Source organism: Sceloporus undulatus, chromosome 4 (genome assembly GCF_019175285.1).
Source record: "Sceloporus undulatus isolate JIND9_A2432 ecotype Alabama chromosome 4, SceUnd_v1.1, whole genome shotgun sequence".
Classification (NCBI taxonomy): domain Eukaryota; kingdom Metazoa; phylum Chordata; class Lepidosauria; order Squamata; family Phrynosomatidae; genus Sceloporus; species Sceloporus undulatus.
The window spans coordinates 144,288,753-144,311,116 of NC_056525.1; the positions used below are offsets into that span (position 1 = coordinate 144,288,753).

The following is a 22,364-nucleotide window of genomic DNA, read 5'->3' on the forward strand; positions in this document are numbered from 1 at the left end:
TGCTTTCATGCTGAGCATGGAGGGAGCAGTCATTATTTGGCTTTATTATTTGCTAGCCTTAACCAGAATTCATGAGCCATTGTAACGTAGACAGCAGAAATGCTACAGCTGGAGACATGTGATATTTTTCTTCTTGGCTTAGCAGCTTTCCTAATAAAATTGGATGATGATATGTAAAAGAGATCAGGGCTTCTGTACCTTTTAGATGTTGTGCAGAGATGATCTGGTAGGCTCAACTTGTCATTATATGAGAAAGAAAGAAAAGCTGTAGTTGCTGAAAGTCCTTTTACACAACAAAGCTGAGTTTAGGCTGGGAATGAATAGAGTATAAATCTTTATTCAATCATTAGGCTCACTTGGTGATTTCAGAGCAATCATTGCTCTTAACTGGAGATGCTGTAGTTAACCCCATGTTGTCTTTGCATGAGTGTGCTCTAAATTCATTTAGTGAAGATCTGTGAAGTTCTAGCCACTTAGCTTTATTTACCAGCCAACTGTCTGGGGTGATGGTAGTTGCAGTTCAGCACGTACAGGTTTGGTGCAAAGACACTCTACAGCAGGGATGGAAACCTCCATGTATTGCTGGACTACAGCTTCCAAGATTTCTCAGTATTGCCTGTGCTGACTGAGGCTGACAGGAATTGCATTCTCATATCTGGAAAGCTGTACATTTCTCTCCTCTGCCATAGGAGAACAAAGCAGCTGGATACATTTTAAAAAATAGAGGAGGATTTGAAACCCATAGTTACCCTTGTGGATTGTGTAAGGTGGCTCTAATAAGCTGAAGAGGAGTGACTTCTTGTAGAAAGCAGCCTTTTGCTGGCTGGCTAATGATGCTTTGAGGGGACAGTCTTTACATTCAGCAGATAACTCATTACTGAGAGAAGGTCAGAGGAACAGGTAGCAGAGATGTAAGTTTAATAAGCCTGGTTGTTCTCAATTCGATTGAACAGATAGTTTGCCTGTATAGTATGCCAAATAGGGTTTCAACCAGATGTGGACATCACCCTGCCTTATCTAAATCTTAATTTTGTGTGTGTATGGTTTAAAAAGAAACATTAGGTATATGCTGCCCAGAGTGCTGAACTTGAAACCATTTTGGAGCCTTCTTTAATCCATATTTTAATTCATGAAATTCCCCAGTCTATTAGAGGTGGGGAAGCTCTTCAGAGTGAGGCAATTGCAGATTGCATATTATAGTCCCATTCCTCTAATTTGTACAAATTGGATGATGATGGTGACGTAAAAGAATTAAGAGTAAGGTATCCTTGTTTAGAACAGTATGTCCAATGAGATTATTAGATAATGGCGGTTAATGCTACTCTTGATGAATGCCACACTTCATTATAAGTAATGATCAGGAAAGCATATAGATATTTTGGACGTGAGGGTGATCTTGCTGTGACTTCTGTCACCCCATTGATTGCCAGGGTTGATTTGGCTGATCTGGCTGGCTAGGCAGGTGCCCCCTTCCTCCCTCACCACTCCATGTGCATCCCTCCCAAAGCTGCACGCTTGGTGGAAGATGGCCATCCCAGATAGGAGTGTACCATTCTTCGGTCAAGGGTATACGATAGCTGCACTCCCCTGCTAGAACAAACAAGCTCGATGAAAGCATATAGATATTTTAAATTGCATGTATACACCTTTGTAGTTAAAAACTCAGTAAAAATACAAAGAGGAGAATGGGAGAAGATAGGATAAAAAAGAATTTGAAAACTGACAGAAAAGAAAAAAAAAAACACTTCTGTACATCCCAAGGAGAAATGACTATTTCTGTTTCCAAACCTGTATTGCTTGGGAGGCAACATGAAGGACAATTCCCAGCTGTTCCAGGAGCAGGCATAATAACATCAGTGCTAGTCCCCACCTGATGATTGGAGCCTATTTCCCTTGGGCCTAAGGGGTGAAACAGATGGCCCCTTTGTGCTGGCTTCTGGGCAGCTTGTGAGCTCATATAGCCTGAGCTTTCTGATGTGTAATAAGCATAGCATGATTTAGAGCTGCTTGTTGGTCAAAACATAAAATTCATTCCCTTTTTGAGATGGTATCCTTGCCCTCTGGTTTGTCTCTGTTCTGTAAATTTGAACAGAACAACAAACAACTGTTGGCATATACCTAATGAGCTTCATTCATGCAAAGTACACAGTGTGTGGGTGAGAGGCTAGGGAGCACACAGACTGTCCATAGCACAATATATTTGACAACAACAAATGCCTTTCTAACCATACAGGCAACTCATAAGCTTAGATTTGTACTCGTACAAACCCATCTTCTTCCTCTGAAGATGCATCCTGAATATTCTCTTGTTCACAGTCTTCCAGATAAAACAATATATATTTGCATAATTCCATGCAGAAGATGTGGGGGGAAAGAAAGGTATCATCGCTTCCATCCCTTAATTGTAACAGCCCTTGATTGCCAGATAGTTGGATAATGAGCCAACGACTTTCCTTAAGGCTTCAGCTTGGAATTTTTTGCACATTTTTTAGAAGCAATAAGCAGTGTATTTTGACAGGCACTGAGAAAATATTGTTAGTTCCCAGTTGTAATTGCGTGACATTAATCTTGAAAGAAATGATATGAAATCTTGTAAAATGTAGGCCTCATGTTGCCATAACAGCAAGAAAAACAGTGAAGAGCTGGATTGCTAAAAATAGAGCATTTTGTAGTTGGATTTCTGTGCAGAATATTGTTGTCTCAGTATCAGATTTCAGAATAAATTTTTAATTTTGATAAATATTTAAGGAGATAATGGTGCATAGGCATCTAGTGAAATGTTTGAATGGGAAGATTATATTTTAGGAAAATGCAGACTTAGAACGATCTCAAGGACTTTATAAAAAAAATTCTTTATAGAGATTTGGGGATGAATCCAACTGTAGTATTAAGCAGAATAGATCCATACAATGAATAGGACTTGTTAGTCATGACTTAAATATTTCTATTGATTTCTGTAGGTCTGTTCTAGTTGGACTAAAATCAAATTTCACCCTTGGTTGCATCCTACATGCAAAACCAATGCCTATATTTAGACTTTTTTGGGTTTTTTTGTTTTGTTTTGTTAAGAGTCTTACATGTTAACTATAGTATAAATCAACACCGGCTTGCACATTCATGTGTATCTGTGTATTACTTGATTTGCTCAGCATCAACTAATGTCATAAATTGTGTCAAACCTGGGTGATTTATATGTTCTATTTGCACCTTTATGCATTGTGATGTGGGGTTTTCTAGAATATTTTACAAGCCTTAAATCAAATAGAGTCTTAAGGTGACTATATACCAGACCAATAAAGGAGGACATCTTAATTCTACATGCCGTTTCTGAAATATTTTATTAGGAAAAACAATAAAGATAGATAATGTAGTTTTAAATTTTATATTCAAAGCTCTACTCAGAAATTATTTTTATTGGAATATTAAAGGTTGTGAGCTCAGTTCAAGGTGGACAGCATACGTAAAGAGTTACAACGTTGAAAGATTTAACTCACATTATAGCTTTGATTAGCAGATTTACTCTTACCTTAGAAAAGAGTTTCTAGTGCTGTTCCCAGGGAAAACAAAGCACTGGCAATAGAATGAGAAACTGAGCTTCTTATTATAAGGAACAAATCAGCACATTACCCACAGAGTTGCTGTTCCTGCAGCTAAGTCTGTTAACTGCAGGAAAAAATACTCTAGATGTGAAGGATACTCTGACCGCTAAGTATGCAAACTTAACCTTGTATAAATAACATCCTAGATTTGGATATCCCCTGATCTATATCATTATATTCCTATTTAATTTTATGAATAAAGTTTATAACATATTTTAAGGTATCTTTTTCTTCTAACTATATTTGAGATGGTTTGTTGAATGACAATAGCTCAAATAAAATGGGATGACGGCAACCCCAAGAGGAACCTGCCACAGGGTTTTTCTTGGCAAGTTTTTTCAGAGGGGGTTTGCCATGGCCATCCTCTGACACTGAGAGAGTGTGACTTGCCCAACGGCACCTGGTGGTTTGAGTGCAAGGTGACCAGATCTCCTAAGCGCAAAACAGAACAAGGCACTGCAAAATGTAGGCCATTAAAGATAAATGGAAGCCATGATGAAAGAAAAGTGACAAACACTCATAAGTGTGAATTCATGCTTCTCAGTCCAGCTCAAAATGGAGGATATTTTGGAATTCCTCCTGGACAGAAGGCTGATATTTAGTACATGTCCTGGAAAAGGGGATGTCTGGTGATACTGGGAGGGAGTGTATTGTGTGAATGGGCTACTTCCAATTGGGAATTTGGAGTTGTTGGCTAAGCCCTGACTTCAGGACTGAGCCTCTGTTGAAAGAGGGTGGCTTAATATTTTGTTTTTCTTCTCCATGTGAGAAAGAGGAAGGATGTGTGAAGCCCACTGCTCTAATCCAGTGTTGGCAAGCAATAGCTGGGTCCTTAGGCTGCTGCCTGCAAGTGCTGGCTGAAAACCCTTTGTTCTTCTGCCCCCTTCCCTGAACAGCAAAAGTGCTTATCTGATACAGTAGATACAGAAAAGATTCACTGGTATTTAATTAAATTTAAAACTGTTGTATCAAGTAACAACTAAAGGATCTGGCATTAGAAGTCTCTTGTCTTTTCACTACCTCATTTCCTTTGTTACTTTAGATATGGCCATGGCTATGAAATTTTCTGTGTCGCCTGCAATAATGCCCAAACTGTGATTGCCTCAGCATGTAAGGTAAGGAAAAATAAAGATAGGAAATTTGCGTGACAGATATGTTGACCTTAGTTGTGCTGATTGGGTTTAAATACAGTCAGAAGATGCCTGCCTCTTGCTTAAACCAGGGGTGAGCAACTGTATGGCGTCACAAAGGCCAGATCCTTCTTCATAACACCCCTGTGGGCTGCACCACCCCCTCATGCCAAAATATTTTGGTATTCATTCAGGGTCCCTCTCAGAATGGTGACCAGAAGTGACATCACATTAGTTCTTGACACTATTTTGAAAACAGATGCATTGGATTTGAGGGTTTTTGGGGGCTGGGTGGGATAGATGGAGACTTTTTATTTTTATTTTTATTTTTTGCACATGTGGGGTGGGGTGGGGGTCTTACTATGTGGCTTGGGGCAAAAATTGTCCAAAACTCCTTCAATAAATGACATTGGGATGGCGCCCTTAAGGGGCTGCAGAAGTGTGGTCCTGGCATTTTGTGGGCAACTCTCCCTCACTGTTGGTGTAAACAAAAAATCCCCTGGTCCACCATCTTGCTTCACAGAGCATGCAACTGGATGCATTAGGGAACTTTGCAGATACAATGGTATTAGCCGTCTCCAGTTGTTTCTCTCCAGAAACTAATTATGACAAACATGTTGTCATAAAACATTGGCTTTATCAAGAGCTATACTTTATTTAAATAGCAAATATGGAGATTGGCATCTTAAAAACATAATTTAGATGCTTATCGTAAACATGCATATGAAGGGAGATTCTGTATATTTTTGTGTATGATTTCTCACTGGAGGTAGGGCAAATTACAATCGAGGCATGGGCTTGGATCCTTAAGATTCATTACTGGTTAAAATTGATTTTAATTCCACTGTGTCTAGCTCCTCTAACTTTAATAAACACATGTCAGACAAATTGGAAATCTATACTGCAGGAGAAGCTGAGAAGCTTGGGGTTCATGCTTCAGGCTTTAATAACTCTTGGCCATGAGAAAGTTAAATCCACAATTAAACAATTTATTGAGGATGTGGAGCTGCAGTGCCATCAGAAATGAAAAGTTTACTCCAGCAAGGCATCTTGCTGGATATTCCTAAATTTAGAAAATCCTTCATTTTAGCCAGATTTATTGCACAGTAGATTTGGAGCATACCCTACTCAGATCAAGTATGCCCATGTGGTCTGAATGAAGTAGAAACTGTCAGGCATGTGCTGTTGTATTGCTATCTCTACAGGGATATTTGTTCTACACTCATTACTCCTATTGTGCAGCAAGTTCCAGAGAGATGGGATGACTACTATTTAAAATATCTAGTAGAGTATAGGGAATCACAGATTACTTTAAAAATGGCTCAGTTTTGTGCTGATGTTATAAAACTGAGGAGACAATTTGTGAATGAGCTTTCTGAATTATGTTTTTGTTTATATATTTAATTATTTTTCTTTGTATGTACCAAATACATACAAATTATATCTTATAGATTTTAATTACAGATTATTTGTATATAACATGCTTTAAACATGTTGTGGGTGTGTTTTAAATACAATGCTGATTTTGTTGTTTATATGTGTTTTCTATTTATGGTCTGTAACTGAAACAGATTTTTTGACTGACTGATTGATTGATTCATATATATATATATATATATATATATATATATATATATGAATGTAATACATATATATTATCATATATAATATAACAGACTGGATGTGGAACAAAGTGAGTTTTCCAGAGGCCAAGGCAAACTACCCATTTTCATACAAAGTGCTGCCTCCTGCCAACATAAACAGAACATGAACCACTTGGAGCCAGAGCCAAAAAACAATCTGTTCTAGATGTGAAGAATGAGTCCTATTAAAATGGCTGTTATGCAAAAGTTTTTTTTTCTGTACTTCGTAAAATGCCAGTGTGTTACAAGAACAGGGAGAATTAATTAATAATGTTATTTGAGGTGGAAGAAAAATTGATATAAAGATGAAAAAAATATCCTAGGAGAACAAAGAATCCCTAGGAGAATCTCTAACAACCAAAAATTCTCTGAGGTTAATAAATCGATGTAGCATATATTATGGATAAAAGAGTTATGCATATTTTATTTCTTTTAAGTTAAGGCAATAGCAGGTAAAGTGAAAATGCAGTATGAGTACTGATATTACATACAACATGTTACTTGTGTCATAATATGTGTAAAAAATTACTGGAAATTTAAATATATACAAGACATTAAAATACACATTTGGGTGGTTTTACTAAATGGGAAATTTGAAGAGCAGACATTTTTCAGGATTGGACCTCAGATCCCTGTAACATATTAATGGATAAAAGAAAAGATGCAGATTAATACCAATGTATATAGATAAAAATTTATTTGGATACACTAAAGTAAACATTTCTTTTGGAGGAGAACATGTCTAGAAGATAACAGCTTGCCAATTCAGAAGAGGAAAAAAGAATCATAGAATCATAGAGTTGGAAGAGACCACAAGGGCCATCCAGTCCAACCCCCTGCCATGCAGGAAGTCACAATCAAAGCATCCCCGACAGATGGCCATCCAGCCTCTGCTTGAAGACCTCCAAGGAAAGAGACTCCACTACACTCCGAGGGAGTTTGTTCCACTGTCGAACAGCCCTTACTGTCAGGAAGTTCCTCCTAATGTTGAGGTGGAATCTCTTTTCCTGTAGTTTGCATCCATTGCTCCGGGTCCTAGTCTCTGGAGCAGCAGAAAACAAGCTTGCTCCCTCCTCAATATGACATCCCTTTAAATATTTGAACAGGGCTATCATATCACCTCTTAACCTTCTCTTCTCCAGGCTAAACATCCCCAGCTCTCTGAGTCGTTCCTCATAGGGCAAGGTTTCCCAAAGTTGAGAAATAATAAATTATTTCTCCGTTTTGGGTATTAAGGCATTTCTGCAGAGTTGTGATGGATAAATTGTGTAATTTTGTTTAAAAACCAACAACAACAACAAAACAAAGAAACCAGGTAGTTCTTTTGTTAAATAGCTGTGAGATTGGCTGCTCACAGATGTTGTTGACCTTTCTGGACAGAAGAAGCAAGTCTGATGAGTAAGGGGAAATATTTCTGAAATACCTGCTTGTTACTGAGTATCGCCTTTAATATCTTCTGGTGCTCATAATACAACACTGATTCCTAAAATTTCTATAAATGCAACATTTTCTTGTATAAGAAAATAATCTAATAGTCAACTCAATATCTCTGGCCAGAAACTACTTTTTCATCAAAAAAAGCACACTCACTATTTCTCCAACCATTTATCTATTAAACCATACAGGTGTTAGTGTTCTTTTAGTTGTTTTTCAAGGTTGCTTTTGCTCCTTCACCGTATTTATTGCTTTCCATTTTGCAGGCTTCTAAGAAAGAACACGCGGCTATTATTTTGTGGAGCACTGGAACTTGGAAGCAGCTACAGAGCTTACCTTTCCACAATCTGACAGTGACACAGCTTTCATTTTCCCCCAATGATAAATACTTACTAGCAGTTTCAAGAGACAGAAAATGGTCACTCTGGAAATGTAAAGACATCAGTCCAACCGAATCAGGTAAGATACTGGAGTTGATGTCACTCATGTAAAATGTTGGGGCTTTTAAAAGTGTAATAAAATAAATACATAAGTGTCAGTTTTATAAGACTCTTTTTGGCGGGGGGGGGGGGGGGGTTCTCCTTTTCTAAATGGAATTACTAAGGAAGTGAGCATATACCTGAATGTCTTATTAAAGCATTTTTGTTCATTATGTGACTTCAGGTTGACTGACTTAAGTTGACCCCATTCCATTCGTTTCTTGGCAATATTTATTCAGAGGGAATTTGTCATTGCCTTTCTCTAAGGCTGAGGGATTATGACTAGTCCCAGGTCACCCAGTGAGTTTCCATGGCTGAGTGGACATTCAGACCCTGGTCTCCCAGAGTCCAGGTCTAACACTCAAACCACTCTGGTTCTCATAACTCATGCATATGTGCTAATCATCTTGAGATATAATTATAATGCTTATCATTTACACCACTATAGAAATAAACTATAATAATAATAATAGTAATAATAGTAATAGTAATAATAATAATAATAATAATAATAATAATAATATCATTTTGATAGGAGAGATGTTCACATCACAAGTACAAAAAGGCTTATGCCTTTTGTTCCCACCTAACCACATGACTTACAGAAACAGATGTGGGATCCATGAAAGATATCTGCCCAGTTTTCTGTTACCAGCAAAGTGATGTCTAGTAAAAAAGATGGCCCGCATCCTACATCTCCAATTATACCCTGTTCTGATGAATGACTATTGTTTGATTACACTCCATCCCATCCCATTCAATCTCATTTTTGTATTTGAAATTTTCCTTGTTGTTGCCCACCTCGATCCTCAAACAGGAGAGGCGGGATACAAATAAATATTTTGTTATTATTTATATTATTATCTGACAGCTGTGCACAGAGAGAGCAGTCCCATTTGGGAGGGGAGGGAGGATTCATGGTGGAGGTGATACCACTCCAGAGATCCTGCCATGACACACCAGTACAAAGCAGGTGTTCCCCCTTCTCCTGTGTTGCTGCCTCTCCATGCTGCCATTGAAATTTCTGTCTCCGTTTGACATTGGTGGAAAAATAAATACAGTGGGCCCTTGCTATCTGCTGGGATTTGGTTCCAGGACCCCCTGTGGATACCAAAATCTGTGGATACTCAAGTCCCATTAAATACAGTGGCATAGTCAACTGGTGTTTCTTATATAAAATGGCAAAATTAAGATTTGATTATTGGAATTTTTCTGGAATATTTTCAAGTCATGGATGCTTGAATTGGTGGATAAAAAATCCATGGATATGAAGGGCCAACCACAACACTACTTTCATGGCTGGCATCCTTCCCTCCTCCCTTTTTTTAAATGGAGGTTGGAGATGGTACTTTTTTAGACTGTCACTCCCAGAGCATGGCTACTGGCATGCTGGCTGGGCAAGTATAGTAGCTGTATCCCCAAAAGGTAATTTTCTCCAAGCTCTGCCTAAAGCCCCTGGGATGCCTTCCCAGATTGTAGGATGTCTCAATAAGTAAACTTTGGCTGTCTTGTACACATGGAAAGATGTAGATAAGGCGAGTCTGTCAAAATTCTGAAAAATAAAAATTAAGTCTTGTCAAATTTATTCTAGCTGGAAGCAGCTGGAAACCAGGAGGCTCCTGTTTTATCAGTCTAAATAATGTATGTATCCTCCTGTACCATAAATAAATAAAAATAAAAACAGGATGCAAAAGTGAAAATGAATAGTCCATCTCCTGTGCCTGAGGCTGCCCTCATAATAATATGCATTCATACAAACCCAGAACATCATCTTTATATTCTGGTGAAATCAGTCAATATTATTATTCCAGATTACAGATAGGATGCAAAAAGGGCTAGCTTAAGGTCATGTACTGTGTTCATGTTATAAGAGAGTTGTGAACTTAATCTCAGCCCATTCTTGTTGATTGCTTGACTACACTAGTAAAAATGTCAGTGCTGGTTCTCTGCAAGCAGTTTGGGGTTTGCCATTGGAAGGTAGGCTTCTTTTTCCTCCAGGCTTTGCAAATTCTTCCAAATGTTGATCAAAATTGATACCCTGGGTAGCTGTAACCATGATTAATGTTCATGTGGCTGTAATGCTAAATCATGATTAAGACTTGGCAAAGATATTTGGGAATTTGCACCAACAGCAGGGAAGAAATACCCTTTCTGGAGACTGGGAGTTCTTTTACACTACATATTTATAGCACTGTGATTCTACTTGAATTGCCATGGAATTCTGAGTTTTTTCATATAAGGAGGGACATTTAGGAAGGAACCCTGGCATTAAATTAAATTGGAATAATCGGGCTATAATTGTGTCATGGGAATCAGCTCCTGGAATTTTACAGTCTAGGGAGAGACATTTAACATTCTCAGGCATATAGCTCCTCTAGTACCTCACCAAACTATAAACCCCAGGATTCCATAAAATGCTACCACAGCTACTAAAGTGGATTCATAGTGCTATAATTGTGTGGTATGAAGGGTCCCTGGCTTGCATTCTTCTGTGCTGTGTTGGGAGGAAGCCATTGTGCAATCTAGAGATGGTACAAGATAACAGACACTCTGAGCTGTGTGCCCAGGAAAGATTTCTGATGAATGGAAGGTAGTATGTGAGTTGTGCATTTATTTCCCTTGTTTTGTAAAGGCTTTGGTAGGAGGAAGCAATGGGAAATGGTGGAGGAAAAAGCTTAAGACTGAAGGCCTCATTGTTTATAGTCATGCTGTGGAACCATTACTTTCCCTAAAGTGTTGTATTTTTCTACTACCTGGGGAAAGCAGCTATAGTAGAAGATTGCCTATTAAGTGACATTACTTTGGAAACATGGAACATTTCTATAGTAATGTTGTGATGCTCAGGAAGCTGAAAGCTATGGCAACCTCTGTCTGAATCAACAGGTAGAAGTTCTATAGATAAAATGGTCATGTGGCATTAGTAATTTAAATACATGGTCTAACACTGAACTGATGAATAATATGTTTGCATCCCATATGTAAGAGAATATGATTCCAGGAGAATAACAGTGTAACATTGTTTTTTAAAAAGCAATATATAAATTAAAAATGGATGTACTGCATGAACTTTATATAGTGTATGCTTTTCTAGATTTGTAAAATTAACAGTTCAAGCATAAGCAAATATCGATTTGAGTTCCTGCAACAATACTGCTGTTTCTGGCTGTTGTGGGATTTGAGAATAATTATCAGCACTTTCATTGGTCTGCAGACTGCATGCAATTGCAAAAAGGGAAGTGCATCTAAAGACATCTATCTGAACCGAATAGATCAATTTTCTAGCAGATAGATGGCATTAGATGCTCCCCAGCTGTTGCTGGTACTTCCATAGTCCTCAGCTAGCTTGGTTTAGGAAGATCTAGCTTTACAGGATGAATAATCTTAGCACCAAATTGAACAGGTGCCATGGGAGCCTCTCCAGTGATGCAGAAGGGTGTCTGCTAAATCAGAAGCAAACAAAGACATGGGAGGATACTGGGAATGAGAATGGTGGACTGAATGCAAGACATGTGTCCTGAGTTGCAAACAGATACTCTAGTCGAGACTACTGTGTGTGTCTCTTTAATTTCTGACTATGCCACTTTCTGAGAGTATGTCTGAAGAGCATTTATATCTCATTCCAGAACCAGTTTTCTATCTCTTTGCTTGTACTGATCCAAACGTGGCTGGGCACAGTCGCATCATTTGGTCCTGTGACTGGACCCCTGATAGCAAGTATTTTATTACTGGGAGCAGAGACAGAAAGGTAATGTATGCCACAGGCAGTGGCTCTGTTATGTGCTTCTGCTTCCTACTGTCCTTCTGGTTCCCTCTGCTACTCACTATCCACTGTCCACTGCCCTTTCTCTGTGTTCCAACTGGGGTGGAGCATAATTGATGGCAGGGAGAGAAAAGACCACACTGGTGACCAGAAAAAAGCTCTAGAATTCCTGTCCCAAAGAGGCTACTCTTGGTATTCTCTTTGCCTGTGCTCTGCCTTATGGCAAAGACCTCCTGATCAAGCAAGCATTCACTTTTTAGGTTTGATGCAATGTATATGTGTTTACTGTTTTTAAGCTAAATTTTGTAACTGCATTTAATTAGTTTAACTAGTTAGCTACCCTGAGAACTGCAACATGCACACAACCTTGTTCAGGTCCCATGTGCTTGGTACCCATTTAGGTTCATCCAGCTGAAGTAATACCGTGGCTGCCCTTGCTGATGATTTAGTACTATATAGTGCCATTAGAATACAGGCTTTACTGCAGAAATAACTGTGCCTATGGTCCCTGCTATCAGGAGATTAAAATCTGAAGTTTGGCAACAGAGAGAGAACAGAGGGTGGTAAGGGGCGAAAAATGTGATGATAAGATGTGGTGAATGTCCATAACCGTGCCTATACATTCTTAAGTTTCATTCTGAAGGGGAATGAAGAAAGGGTTGCTAGCCAATAATTGGATTTTTAAAGCATAGAAGACTCATGAGTCACTCTGTTACATCCCCCGAAATGCACACACATATATTCTTACATGTTATCAAGCCCCAGTTTGCAGCTTTGATTACTTCACACGCTTCACTGCTAACAGAGAGAACATGAACTTTAGATCTCACCTTCTTTATATACTGATGCCTCTAACAAGCAACTTCTTTTACACATGCCTCTCTTCACAGGGAAATCTTTCATGCCCTCGGTTATTATCCTCCTTTAAGCCCCCTACAATTTTCTGCACTATCCTTTCTTAGATGAGGACAAGCAATCCTGTAAACATGGGTTTCCAAATAATCCTTATCAATCCGTCCCTTACTTTTATACCTTTCTTGTACAACAGTAGAATTTACTGTGTTTTTGTGACATGATTTGCTCACTAACTAACATGATTTTCAGAGCCAGAGCCTCTGAAAAACACCACCAGCAGTTCTGCTAGTTTTTCCCATGCCTGTAACACTTTGCAGGCCAGTGTATGGGGCTTCTCCTTTCTCCCAACTTGCAATCTCCTTGAAGGTCCATAGTTCACTTAACATTAAAGCATGAAAGCTATCATTGAATTACTGCTCACTTTTTCTGTGTATTTAAATCAGCTTTTTGGGTTGTGACTGGCATTTTATTGCCAGAAGAACAGACTTTGAATATTTCTGAATTAGCTATAACCTGTAACTTTACTGAGAGATACAAGGATTGTTAGACTGGTGACATTGCTTCCTTTTTGGTAGTTTTCTCTCACGTGTTACAGTGCCTAAATTAGTCTTAACCATTTGGGAATCAAAGGAAAAGCAATGTATGTGACACAAGTAGGCAACTAAAAACATGTGTTTTTTTGCCTGCGGGTGCAGCCAGCAGCTATCTCTTGTACATCATACCAGTGACGACAGTAAGAGTACTATTTATAGTCAGCCATATCTCTGTGCCAGTCTTCTGTTATATCTTGCATTTTAAAGCTGTTTTTCCTTTCATTTAACCATGGAGGAAAATTGCCATGCGGTAGTCATGTGAGTTTGTAGTAGAAAAATAGACAGGGAATCCCTTTGCATCTTAAAGATAACCAAACAAACTGTGAAATGGCATAAGCCCACTGTGTCAGAAGCTATGATATGCTTTTAGGTGTCACAGAACACTGTTGTTTGAACCACTGGAGCGGTGGTTCTTTCTGAGTGGTAGTTCATATTAGGAACACAAGATGCTGCCCTATAATTAGTTTACAATTGTAAACCGCTTAGACACCGCTTAGGCGGTATGAAGTGGTATATAAATGAAGCTTGTTTTATACTGAATGAGATCATTGGTATATCAGCCTGGTATAGTGGGCCCTTGGAATCCACTAGGGTTTGGTTCCTGGACCCTCATGGATATCAAAATCTGTGGATGCTCAAGTGCCATTAAATACAGTGACACAGTAAATTGGTTTCCCTTAAATAAAATGTCAAAATCAAGGCTTGCATTTGGAATTTTTATGTTGTTCAGTATTTTCAAGCCATGGATGCTTAAATCCATGGATGAAGAATCAGTGGATAAGGAGGACCAGCTGTACTGTCAGCAGTGACTGTCAGTGTTGCTCCATGGTTTCAGGGAGGATTCTTTCCTAGCCTTTCCTATATCCCTTTTCAGGGATTGTACATCCAACTACTAACCAGACCTTATACTGCTTGGCTTTAAAAATCAAGACAAGAACAAGTGTTGGCTTACTTTGTCCCCAAGCTATTAAAACTGTGGTTACCACCAGTCCTTCTCTTCTATATCACATGCAGAGAATTGGGGAGGGAAAGTTATTTTCCTTTAACCTAGTTCTTTGTAGAAAGTTCGAAGAATGCTTTGCCTAGCAGGAAGAAAGTGAACATTCCCCTTTTGTCTTCTCTTGTTGCAAAAAAAAGTGAAGTAAGTTTTGTCTATAACCTTGATCTGGCCTGTATGAAATTATACCTATGTTCTCTGTATAAATGTTTCAATACAACTATTTGATTGTTTATCATTATTAGTTTTGATTTAAATCAAATTACATTTAGATAATATATATAGGTTTATATTTATCAAAGGTCTCACAGTAAACCTGGATTTGAAAACTAACTAACTAACTAACTAACTAAATAAGCATGCTAGCTAGCTATGTGGATGGCAAGAGAGAAAACAATGACTTAAAAACATTTAGTCATATTCACCCGAGAAAAATAGAGTGGTCTGGTAGTCAGAACTTTGAACTGGGACTTGGGAGAACTATGACACCTACTGGGCAATGCAATTCATTGGGTAATTTTGAATGAGTCACTCTCTCTCAGCTTGACCTACTTTACAGAATTGTACTGATGATAAAAGTGATTAAGAAGCAAGCTATGTGTGTCACCTTGAGCTCTCTGGAATAAAAATGGGATATAAATATAACAAATGACCTTAACAGAAAACACCACTCTCATGCATGGAGGACAGTTAGTTTCTTGCAGCATGTGTGGGTGGACAGGTGCATTGCACAAAGGTAAAATCTTAGCTGTTTCAGGCTTGTGATCTTCCTTAGATCTCTCTGTTTCACAGAGTTGTGAAAATAATTGTGACTTGTTTGTGCCTTTCAAATAGGTCATGATTTGGGGTGAATGTTGTTCAGCAGAGGAGAATAAAGAGAATGTCATGAGAGTGATACATCTTTGTTCAGCAGTCCTGGATGTTGGGGATTCTGTCACTGCTGTGAGTGCTAGTCATGTGCTTGCTCCTGATGGAAGGTACGTCACTGTGGCATTTTTACAAGCAATTGTATTTTTCAATGACTTCTGATACTGTTTGCTTTCCTAAAATGACTTCCTATTCCCCACCACCACTCCCTTCTCCTTTTGTGTCGTGTCTTTTAGATTGTAAGCCTGAGGGCAGGGAACCGTCTGACTAAAAAATTTATGTACAGCGCAGTGTAAATTTACAGCGCTTTATAAATAAAGGTTAATAATAATAATAATAATAATAATAATAATACAAAGCCACTACTGTATGCATGAATAACATTTGTCCCAAGCTGTTTTTGCCTGATTCCCTCTCTCCTGGAATAAAAGTGAATCACCATCCTGGAACTCCTCAGGACTGGCAGTAAGCAATAAAGTTTTCAAATTGGTTACAGGCCTGCTATGCCATCACAAAATACCTTGTCTTCAGAACCAGAAGTTGACTTCTACCCATTTCCTATTTTTTGTTTTTTAGGGTCTTATTTGTCTATTCCTGTGGCCTCTCAGGTATCCAGGGAAGAAAATTGGTCTCCAATCCCAACAAACTGGTTTATCATCTGCACTAGTGGCTGCATTTTTCACCCCTGTCTTTTCACAATGTGTTCCCTACTTCAGAGTTTTATTATTACTTGCACTTGTCAAAGCTTGGCTATATTTAAGGAGGTATAGATTCCAAAAAGTGAACAAATGGAATGGCTTGTTTTCCCTCAGCCCAAATTCAGTCTATCAGTTGACAAACATGACAATGTAGTGTGTCATGTTTTCCCCCTTTTATGAGATGTTACCAGGAGTACATGCATTAGCAGAAGCCATCTGACTCAAATTGTATTTAGTTAAACCTTAAATGTTTGGGATGGGTGGGTGGAATGCAATGTCATGATAGGATTATTCAAATCAAGAGCCAATGTGGTGTAGTGCATTGATATCCAAAATGGTGCTTTGTGTACTGCTGCTGCTCAATGAGCCTTTGGCTGATGGTCTACAGCACGTTTCCAGGAAAGAAAGAAACTATTGTAGTCAATGTGCACAAATACAGTGCCAATCCCTGGGACATTGGGAAAAACAGTATACCACTACATCACATCAGATAGCTGAAGAAGATTTTCTTCAACCTCTTCTAGCGGTTTTCTTAATGTCTCCATGGTGCTTGAGTTAGAGTGCCTGCAAGTCCAATAACATTTTATGCCTGAAAATGGAATGCTAGGGATTGAGGCTTAATGTGCCATTTATATGCCATCTCTGGAAGTGGAGCTGGTGTCAGGTTTACAGCTATGTGCAAACGTGTGCACATGTGTGTACAATCTTTCTATTTTTTTAGTACTCAGAATATCGCATTGATATTCCCGTTGCACACGACCAGCCTTAATTTGAATAATACTGTCTTGGTTGATGGCATCCTGCAACCTCCACTTATCAAGCCCATAAGGTTTAACTATATACAGTCAGCCCTCGGTATCCGTGGGCTGGCCATTTGCGGATCCAAGCATCAGGGACAGCCCCTGTTGTTCTGTGGCAGCACATGCATGTGGCTGCACCACCATTAAGTTCCGTTGTCCCCAGTGGAAGTGTGGCTGTGTGCACCACTGCCATGGGACAACGACATCTGTCCCTAATGGCGGTGCAGCTGCGTGTATGTGTTGCCATTGGGACAACGCTGGCTTGAGCATCCATAGATTTTGATATTTGCGGAGGGGATCCATAATCAATCCCCCATGGATACCGAGGGCCAACTGTATGATTGGGATCAGATGGGTGATGTTAATACATGCATTCCTGGTAACATCTCATAAAAGGAAAAAAAAATGACACAGTTTGTTATGTTTGTCAACTTTTTTTTAGTCATTCTTTCCAGTGTGGGAAACATACAATTTGGAAGAGGCTGTATGCTTCCACTGTCCCATCACATCTAAAGTCTTGCATCTTTGCCTGTCTCATCAGTCTTCATAAGATACCTTTTCAGTATTGTCCAACCTTCCATATACTCTATTTTTCAACATTTGCAGTGTCCCAGAGATGCATTTTCATGGCTATTGTTGTTGTTGCTTGTTTAAATGGTTTTATGAGTCTTGTCAAAGTTTGGCTGTGTTTAAGCAGGCATAAATTCTAAAAAGTGGACAAATTGGGGGAAAGAATCATACTGGCCACTTCAGGAGAAGAAAGAACATATTCTTACAAGTGGGACATGGACTGGAACATATATTCCTTAGCATCCATATTGGCAGATGTACACCTTTATGACTCGTTAAATCTTTGATTTAGGCAGATAAGCAGAATGTTTTTTGGCACTGGTGTATATAAAGTTTAATGTGGCTCTTGTTTTGTGTTACGTTGCATGTTCTCATCAGAATTGGAAACTGGTGATTAAGATTTATAACATAATTCAGAAGTTATCTGCGTATGACTGGATAGTTGGCTTGCATAATAATTGATAGAATTGTCCTTTTTTGGTAGCTACATCATTGCAATAGGAACAGAGTGTGGGAAGATTTACTTGTACAAATGGAAACCAGGTGACAATGAGAAGCTGCCACTATCTGACTGGACCAAATGTGCTGAGACAGATGACAGGTAACATACTCCAAAATTCTTATGTCCTACTATAAGCAAAGTTTTGACTGCACGAATGCCTTGGTATGTTGGCTGTACCAAGATTACTTTATTGGTTCCATGGTACTCTTAGAAGGGTGCCTTAGATAGAGATGCATTTTCAGAATGAGATGAGAGTTATGTGTTGTTTGGGAGTGTGAGCTGGAAAGGCTAGTTTAATTTCTCCCCCCATGAATAAGTGTTGAGCTGCTTACACTAGCATCTCATCCACCCACATCCAATATGGGGGGGGAAAAGTGTTTACTCCCCTTAAAGGGTGGTTCCAAAAATTGTTAGACAACCTTCAAATATGTTACATGAATGTCAAATATTGTAGTCTCACATGGTGATAGGATGACAGTATCCAATAATATGTTTGTGCAAGAGAAATTTCTTGCTCACTGCAGTCTATAGTGCCCTCTTCCCAAGAAATGACTAGGTAGTGGGCAGGAGAGGATGGAATGGGGAATCAGGAAATATATTGGGGACAGCTTGCTTGAGCAAAAGATGGTCACAGTCCTCTCTCTCTCTCTCTCTCTCTCTCTCTCTCTCTCTCTCTCTCGTGTTTTGGATGCTTTTATTGCAACACAGTCACTATGACTTTTTGACTCCTTTTGTTTCCAAATAACACTTCACTGCAGCAAACTTCAGTCCCCCATACAATAGCTTATCTAGAGTGCAAACAAATATGTTAAATCTTGTTAAAAGGGTGGGGAGTTGGTTTTCATTCATTTCCATTCAGGTCTTTTTAAAATTGTTCTGCTCTAGTCCGGATATGAGAATACTGAATTGTATTTGTGATAATGTGATTAAGATGATTGCAAATTCTTTATTGTATCATTGGTTCAGTAATATGGTCCAGTATAATAATGGTTGCATTTGTGGTAGTGCATAGTCATAAGCTGTGGCCTTGGAGTCACAGTTCTCTACAGTTGGAAGAATAGTTATGTAAGGTGTCTTTCCCCTCACCTGGATAACTTAATTATTTTGAATTTTCCTAGAGTAAGGAGGAGATAGAAAGGCTGAACAGTATACTGTGGGAAAGGAACATTTTGCATTGCCAACAAAAAGTTACCTTATCTCTCTGCCAGACTATTTGTCATCACAATTTGGTCTACAGTAGGCTGCAGAACTGCAGTGGCAAATGGCCTTCATTCTGCCTGGTACTCTTCTCAGCTATGGAAAAGGGCAAGAATATTAATTAAGCTTAGCCTTTATATGACTGTGGGAAGTCTAAGGCTCTTCACATGACATGACCATATTGTAATTCTTCTAACAACCTTGTGAAGTAGGTCACCTACTCTGTATGGCAAATATTGACCGGGGGTGAGAGAGGTGGAAAAGAAGAATGACAACAGTTGGCCTGGCTCATATAAGACCATCAAGTTCTTGAATTTATGGCACTGGGATCTATCTCTCACACCACCGCAGTATGAAGTATATACACCAGTTATATAAAATTCATCACATGTTGGCCTTGTGTAGTCATAGTTATCACTTGTTTGTGCTAGTCCATGTGCCTGCATGTCGCCTCTTTGAAGGGCTATATTTCTTTAGTATCAATAGCCTGAATTTCACTTCAGAGTCAGAGACATTAAAGTTCACATACCTTAAAAAGAAAATGGAACTAGGATTCATTTCTGGCTCAATAGTTATAGCATTTAGGCACAAGGGGTGTGGTGGTGGGGCCATGTGCCATGGGCCACTTCCACTAAGCTGCCTGTGATAACAAAAATTGATAACTTTTTGTTGTTGAAAACAAGATGCATGGCTTGCAAAGCCAAAAGCTGTCTTGGCTGTCTTGCAAAAGTGCTGTTTTTGCCAGAAACTAGGTGTGGAGAAGTGCTTACATTGGATACAAAGGTAGTAATTCCTCTGATATTTCATGGTGGCAGACTTGGCAACAGTGGTAGGGTGCTGCCCCCTTTCCACTGTAGTTCTAGAGGGCAGCTTTGGCTGCAGCACCATTGAGAGTTGCCCACAGAATGCTAACCTTTCCCCATTTCTTCAAATCTTGGTTCCCACATGCACACATCTGTCTCAGATGACCAGTTGAAAGTGTAACTTGGGACTCTCATAGACACAGCACCATGCAGAGAATTTACGTATTTCCTTTAATGTTCTAATATGTTTGTTTTCCATTGTTCCTGAATGGAAATGAATTAAATTTTAAAGGGCAGCTGTTCAGCTCAGTCGTCAGATGCAGAGACATAAAACAAATAGGAACCAGACTTTAACTTTAAAGGCTTGACTGGATAGAGACCAAGATTTTAAAATGCTAAAATCCAGAGGGCTTGTACAATAGAGGCATATCCATAGTGATTTTAAGTTCTGTGGCTTTTGAGTTCTGGCTTATAATTGCAGTTGTAAAGGACCTGAGAGACCTTAAATGTTTGCATTTCTCCCTATGCCATTAACTTTTCCATTCATCTCAATTGGCCCACAGGGCATATAAGTATACCAGCAGCATCTGTTCTTCCTTCAAGTGATTTGCCTGGCTCCACGTACAGTCTTCCCTACTGGGGTACAGAGTCCACTGGGGCATCTACCCGTGGCATAATAACTAGGTTTTACATAGTTCCATTTGTGTAGTCTGACTTCTGCTCATAAGTGCTCCTCACAGAGTCTGGTTTACTGAATAGGTATTACTTTCTATAGAAGGTTTGTGATGCAGACTGTAAATTATAGTTGCCTAGTTCATGCACAAAGTCTCCAGCTCTGGTGCATGCTGGAAGAGATTGAATTAGACCTGATGTTTGCTTTTCATTTTCAAAGCACATTGGGGAAATTTGGAAATTAGGTGATGATTATCTTTTCCCGCAACCTTCTGGTTGTCGTCGTCTGTACACCTAGACTTTATCCTAATTTAGATGCAATGAGAGACCATTCAGTGGGGGCATTTTGATAGGTTTGTACAGTACACATGGATCACCACCTTCCCCCTTCATTTTCAGTAATCGTAGTTCGCTATGGTACCTAAATTGGTATCAATTCAATATCATGCTGTTAGACTCTTGCCTTCAAGCCACATTTTAAAATTACTTTGAACTATGTTTATGAACTACTAGTAAAAGTCTACAATTTTGCAAATGTTCATTTACATTTATCCTACTCAGTGCTCTTTCTTTTTGTTCTTTCTTTCCCAGTCTCCACATCTTTTTCTTATTTGCTGATCTTTCTTTCCGATTCTCATACAATTTCCCCCTCTGTTTCAGTCCTTGCCCAGTCTTATCAGGAAGCAAGACTTCCCCTTCTCTCTCTCTCTCTCTCTCTCTCTCTCTCTCTCTCTCACACACACACACACACACACACACACACACAACTGTTGGAAAAGTTGGGAGTCCCTACAAATGAAGGATCAAGTGAAGCAACCTAGAGGCCTGCTAGAGAAATGAATAAATCAGATGTACTTTATTTTGATGTGGGAAAGTTAGGGAAGGTTAGGGAAGACTGCTATCTAGGGACTAAAGGTGGTACTGCATGTTACAAACAGATTTTAGTTAACTAAAATTAATTAATTCTTTTAAAAACAAAATAACCTTAAGCTACACATCACTAGGTCCCCATAATAGCCATTAGGTGTCCAGGTTTCATAGTCTTGTAGGTGTGGTGGGCACACATGTAATCTCTTTTATTATTATATATTGTACCAATGTGGATGTCAGAGCCAGGGTAAACTATGTTTCCTGAAAAACAGAATGGAAGAAGGTAACCCTTGACTGGGATGTTTGGGAGAAAGCACAGGAGCCCTTAGGGGCATCTCTAAGCACCGAACCATAGTTTGGGTTACATTTGAATGCAGCCTTTGCTTTGAATGTAAATATTCTCTGTCTCGTCTTTTAAAATGTTCTAACAGACACAATTCCTTGCTTTCTGTTAGCTGTATCATTTCATAATAGTGATGCTTGACCTGAAATTACAGTGAAAATAAGTAGATTGCAGTTTGAATTATTGATGGGACGAAGTGATGAAATGTCACTTGAACTGGTAATAGCTCTGGCATCTTTAATATCTACAGGCAGTGACAACTTTAGCTTTCTCCAAGCTGGCAGTGCTGAAAAGGAATGCGCTAATTAGATAAATGCTGACGTTTTGAATTGACAAAGTCCAGCTGAGTTTGACATTTTGCAGTTGTAAGGGATGAATTGGGTTTCCTTCCCCTAATGGCTTCTGTCTTTGTTGCAGCCAAAGCCACACTCTTGTTGTCAAGCAGCTGTGCTGGAGAAAATGCGTAGGCAGAGCTGGGCAGGACGCAACAGCAGAGAGCACAGAGTGGCTCCAGCTGGCGAGCGGTGGGGCTGACTACTGTGTCAAGATCTT

The 22,364-nt window shown here is 39.1% G+C and overlaps 1 protein-coding gene across 2 annotated transcripts in view; it reads left to right on the forward strand.

The window, feature by feature from the left end:
* Positions 1-22,364, forward strand: part of ELP2 (elongator acetyltransferase complex subunit 2) — a 55,705-nt gene that overhangs the window by 32,826 nt on the left and 515 nt on the right. For both annotated transcript variants that reach the window (XM_042465659.1, XM_042465660.1), the window contains 6 exons: positions 4,642-4,714; positions 8,073-8,265; positions 11,909-12,030; positions 15,325-15,467; positions 17,910-18,026; positions 22,230-22,364. In XM_042465659.1, the coding sequence (XP_042321593.1) occupies positions 4,642-4,714; positions 8,073-8,265; positions 11,909-12,030; positions 15,325-15,467; positions 17,910-18,026; positions 22,230-22,364 (783 nt within the window). The remainder of the gene's footprint in view (positions 1-4,641; positions 4,715-8,072; positions 8,266-11,908; positions 12,031-15,324; positions 15,468-17,909; positions 18,027-22,229) is intronic.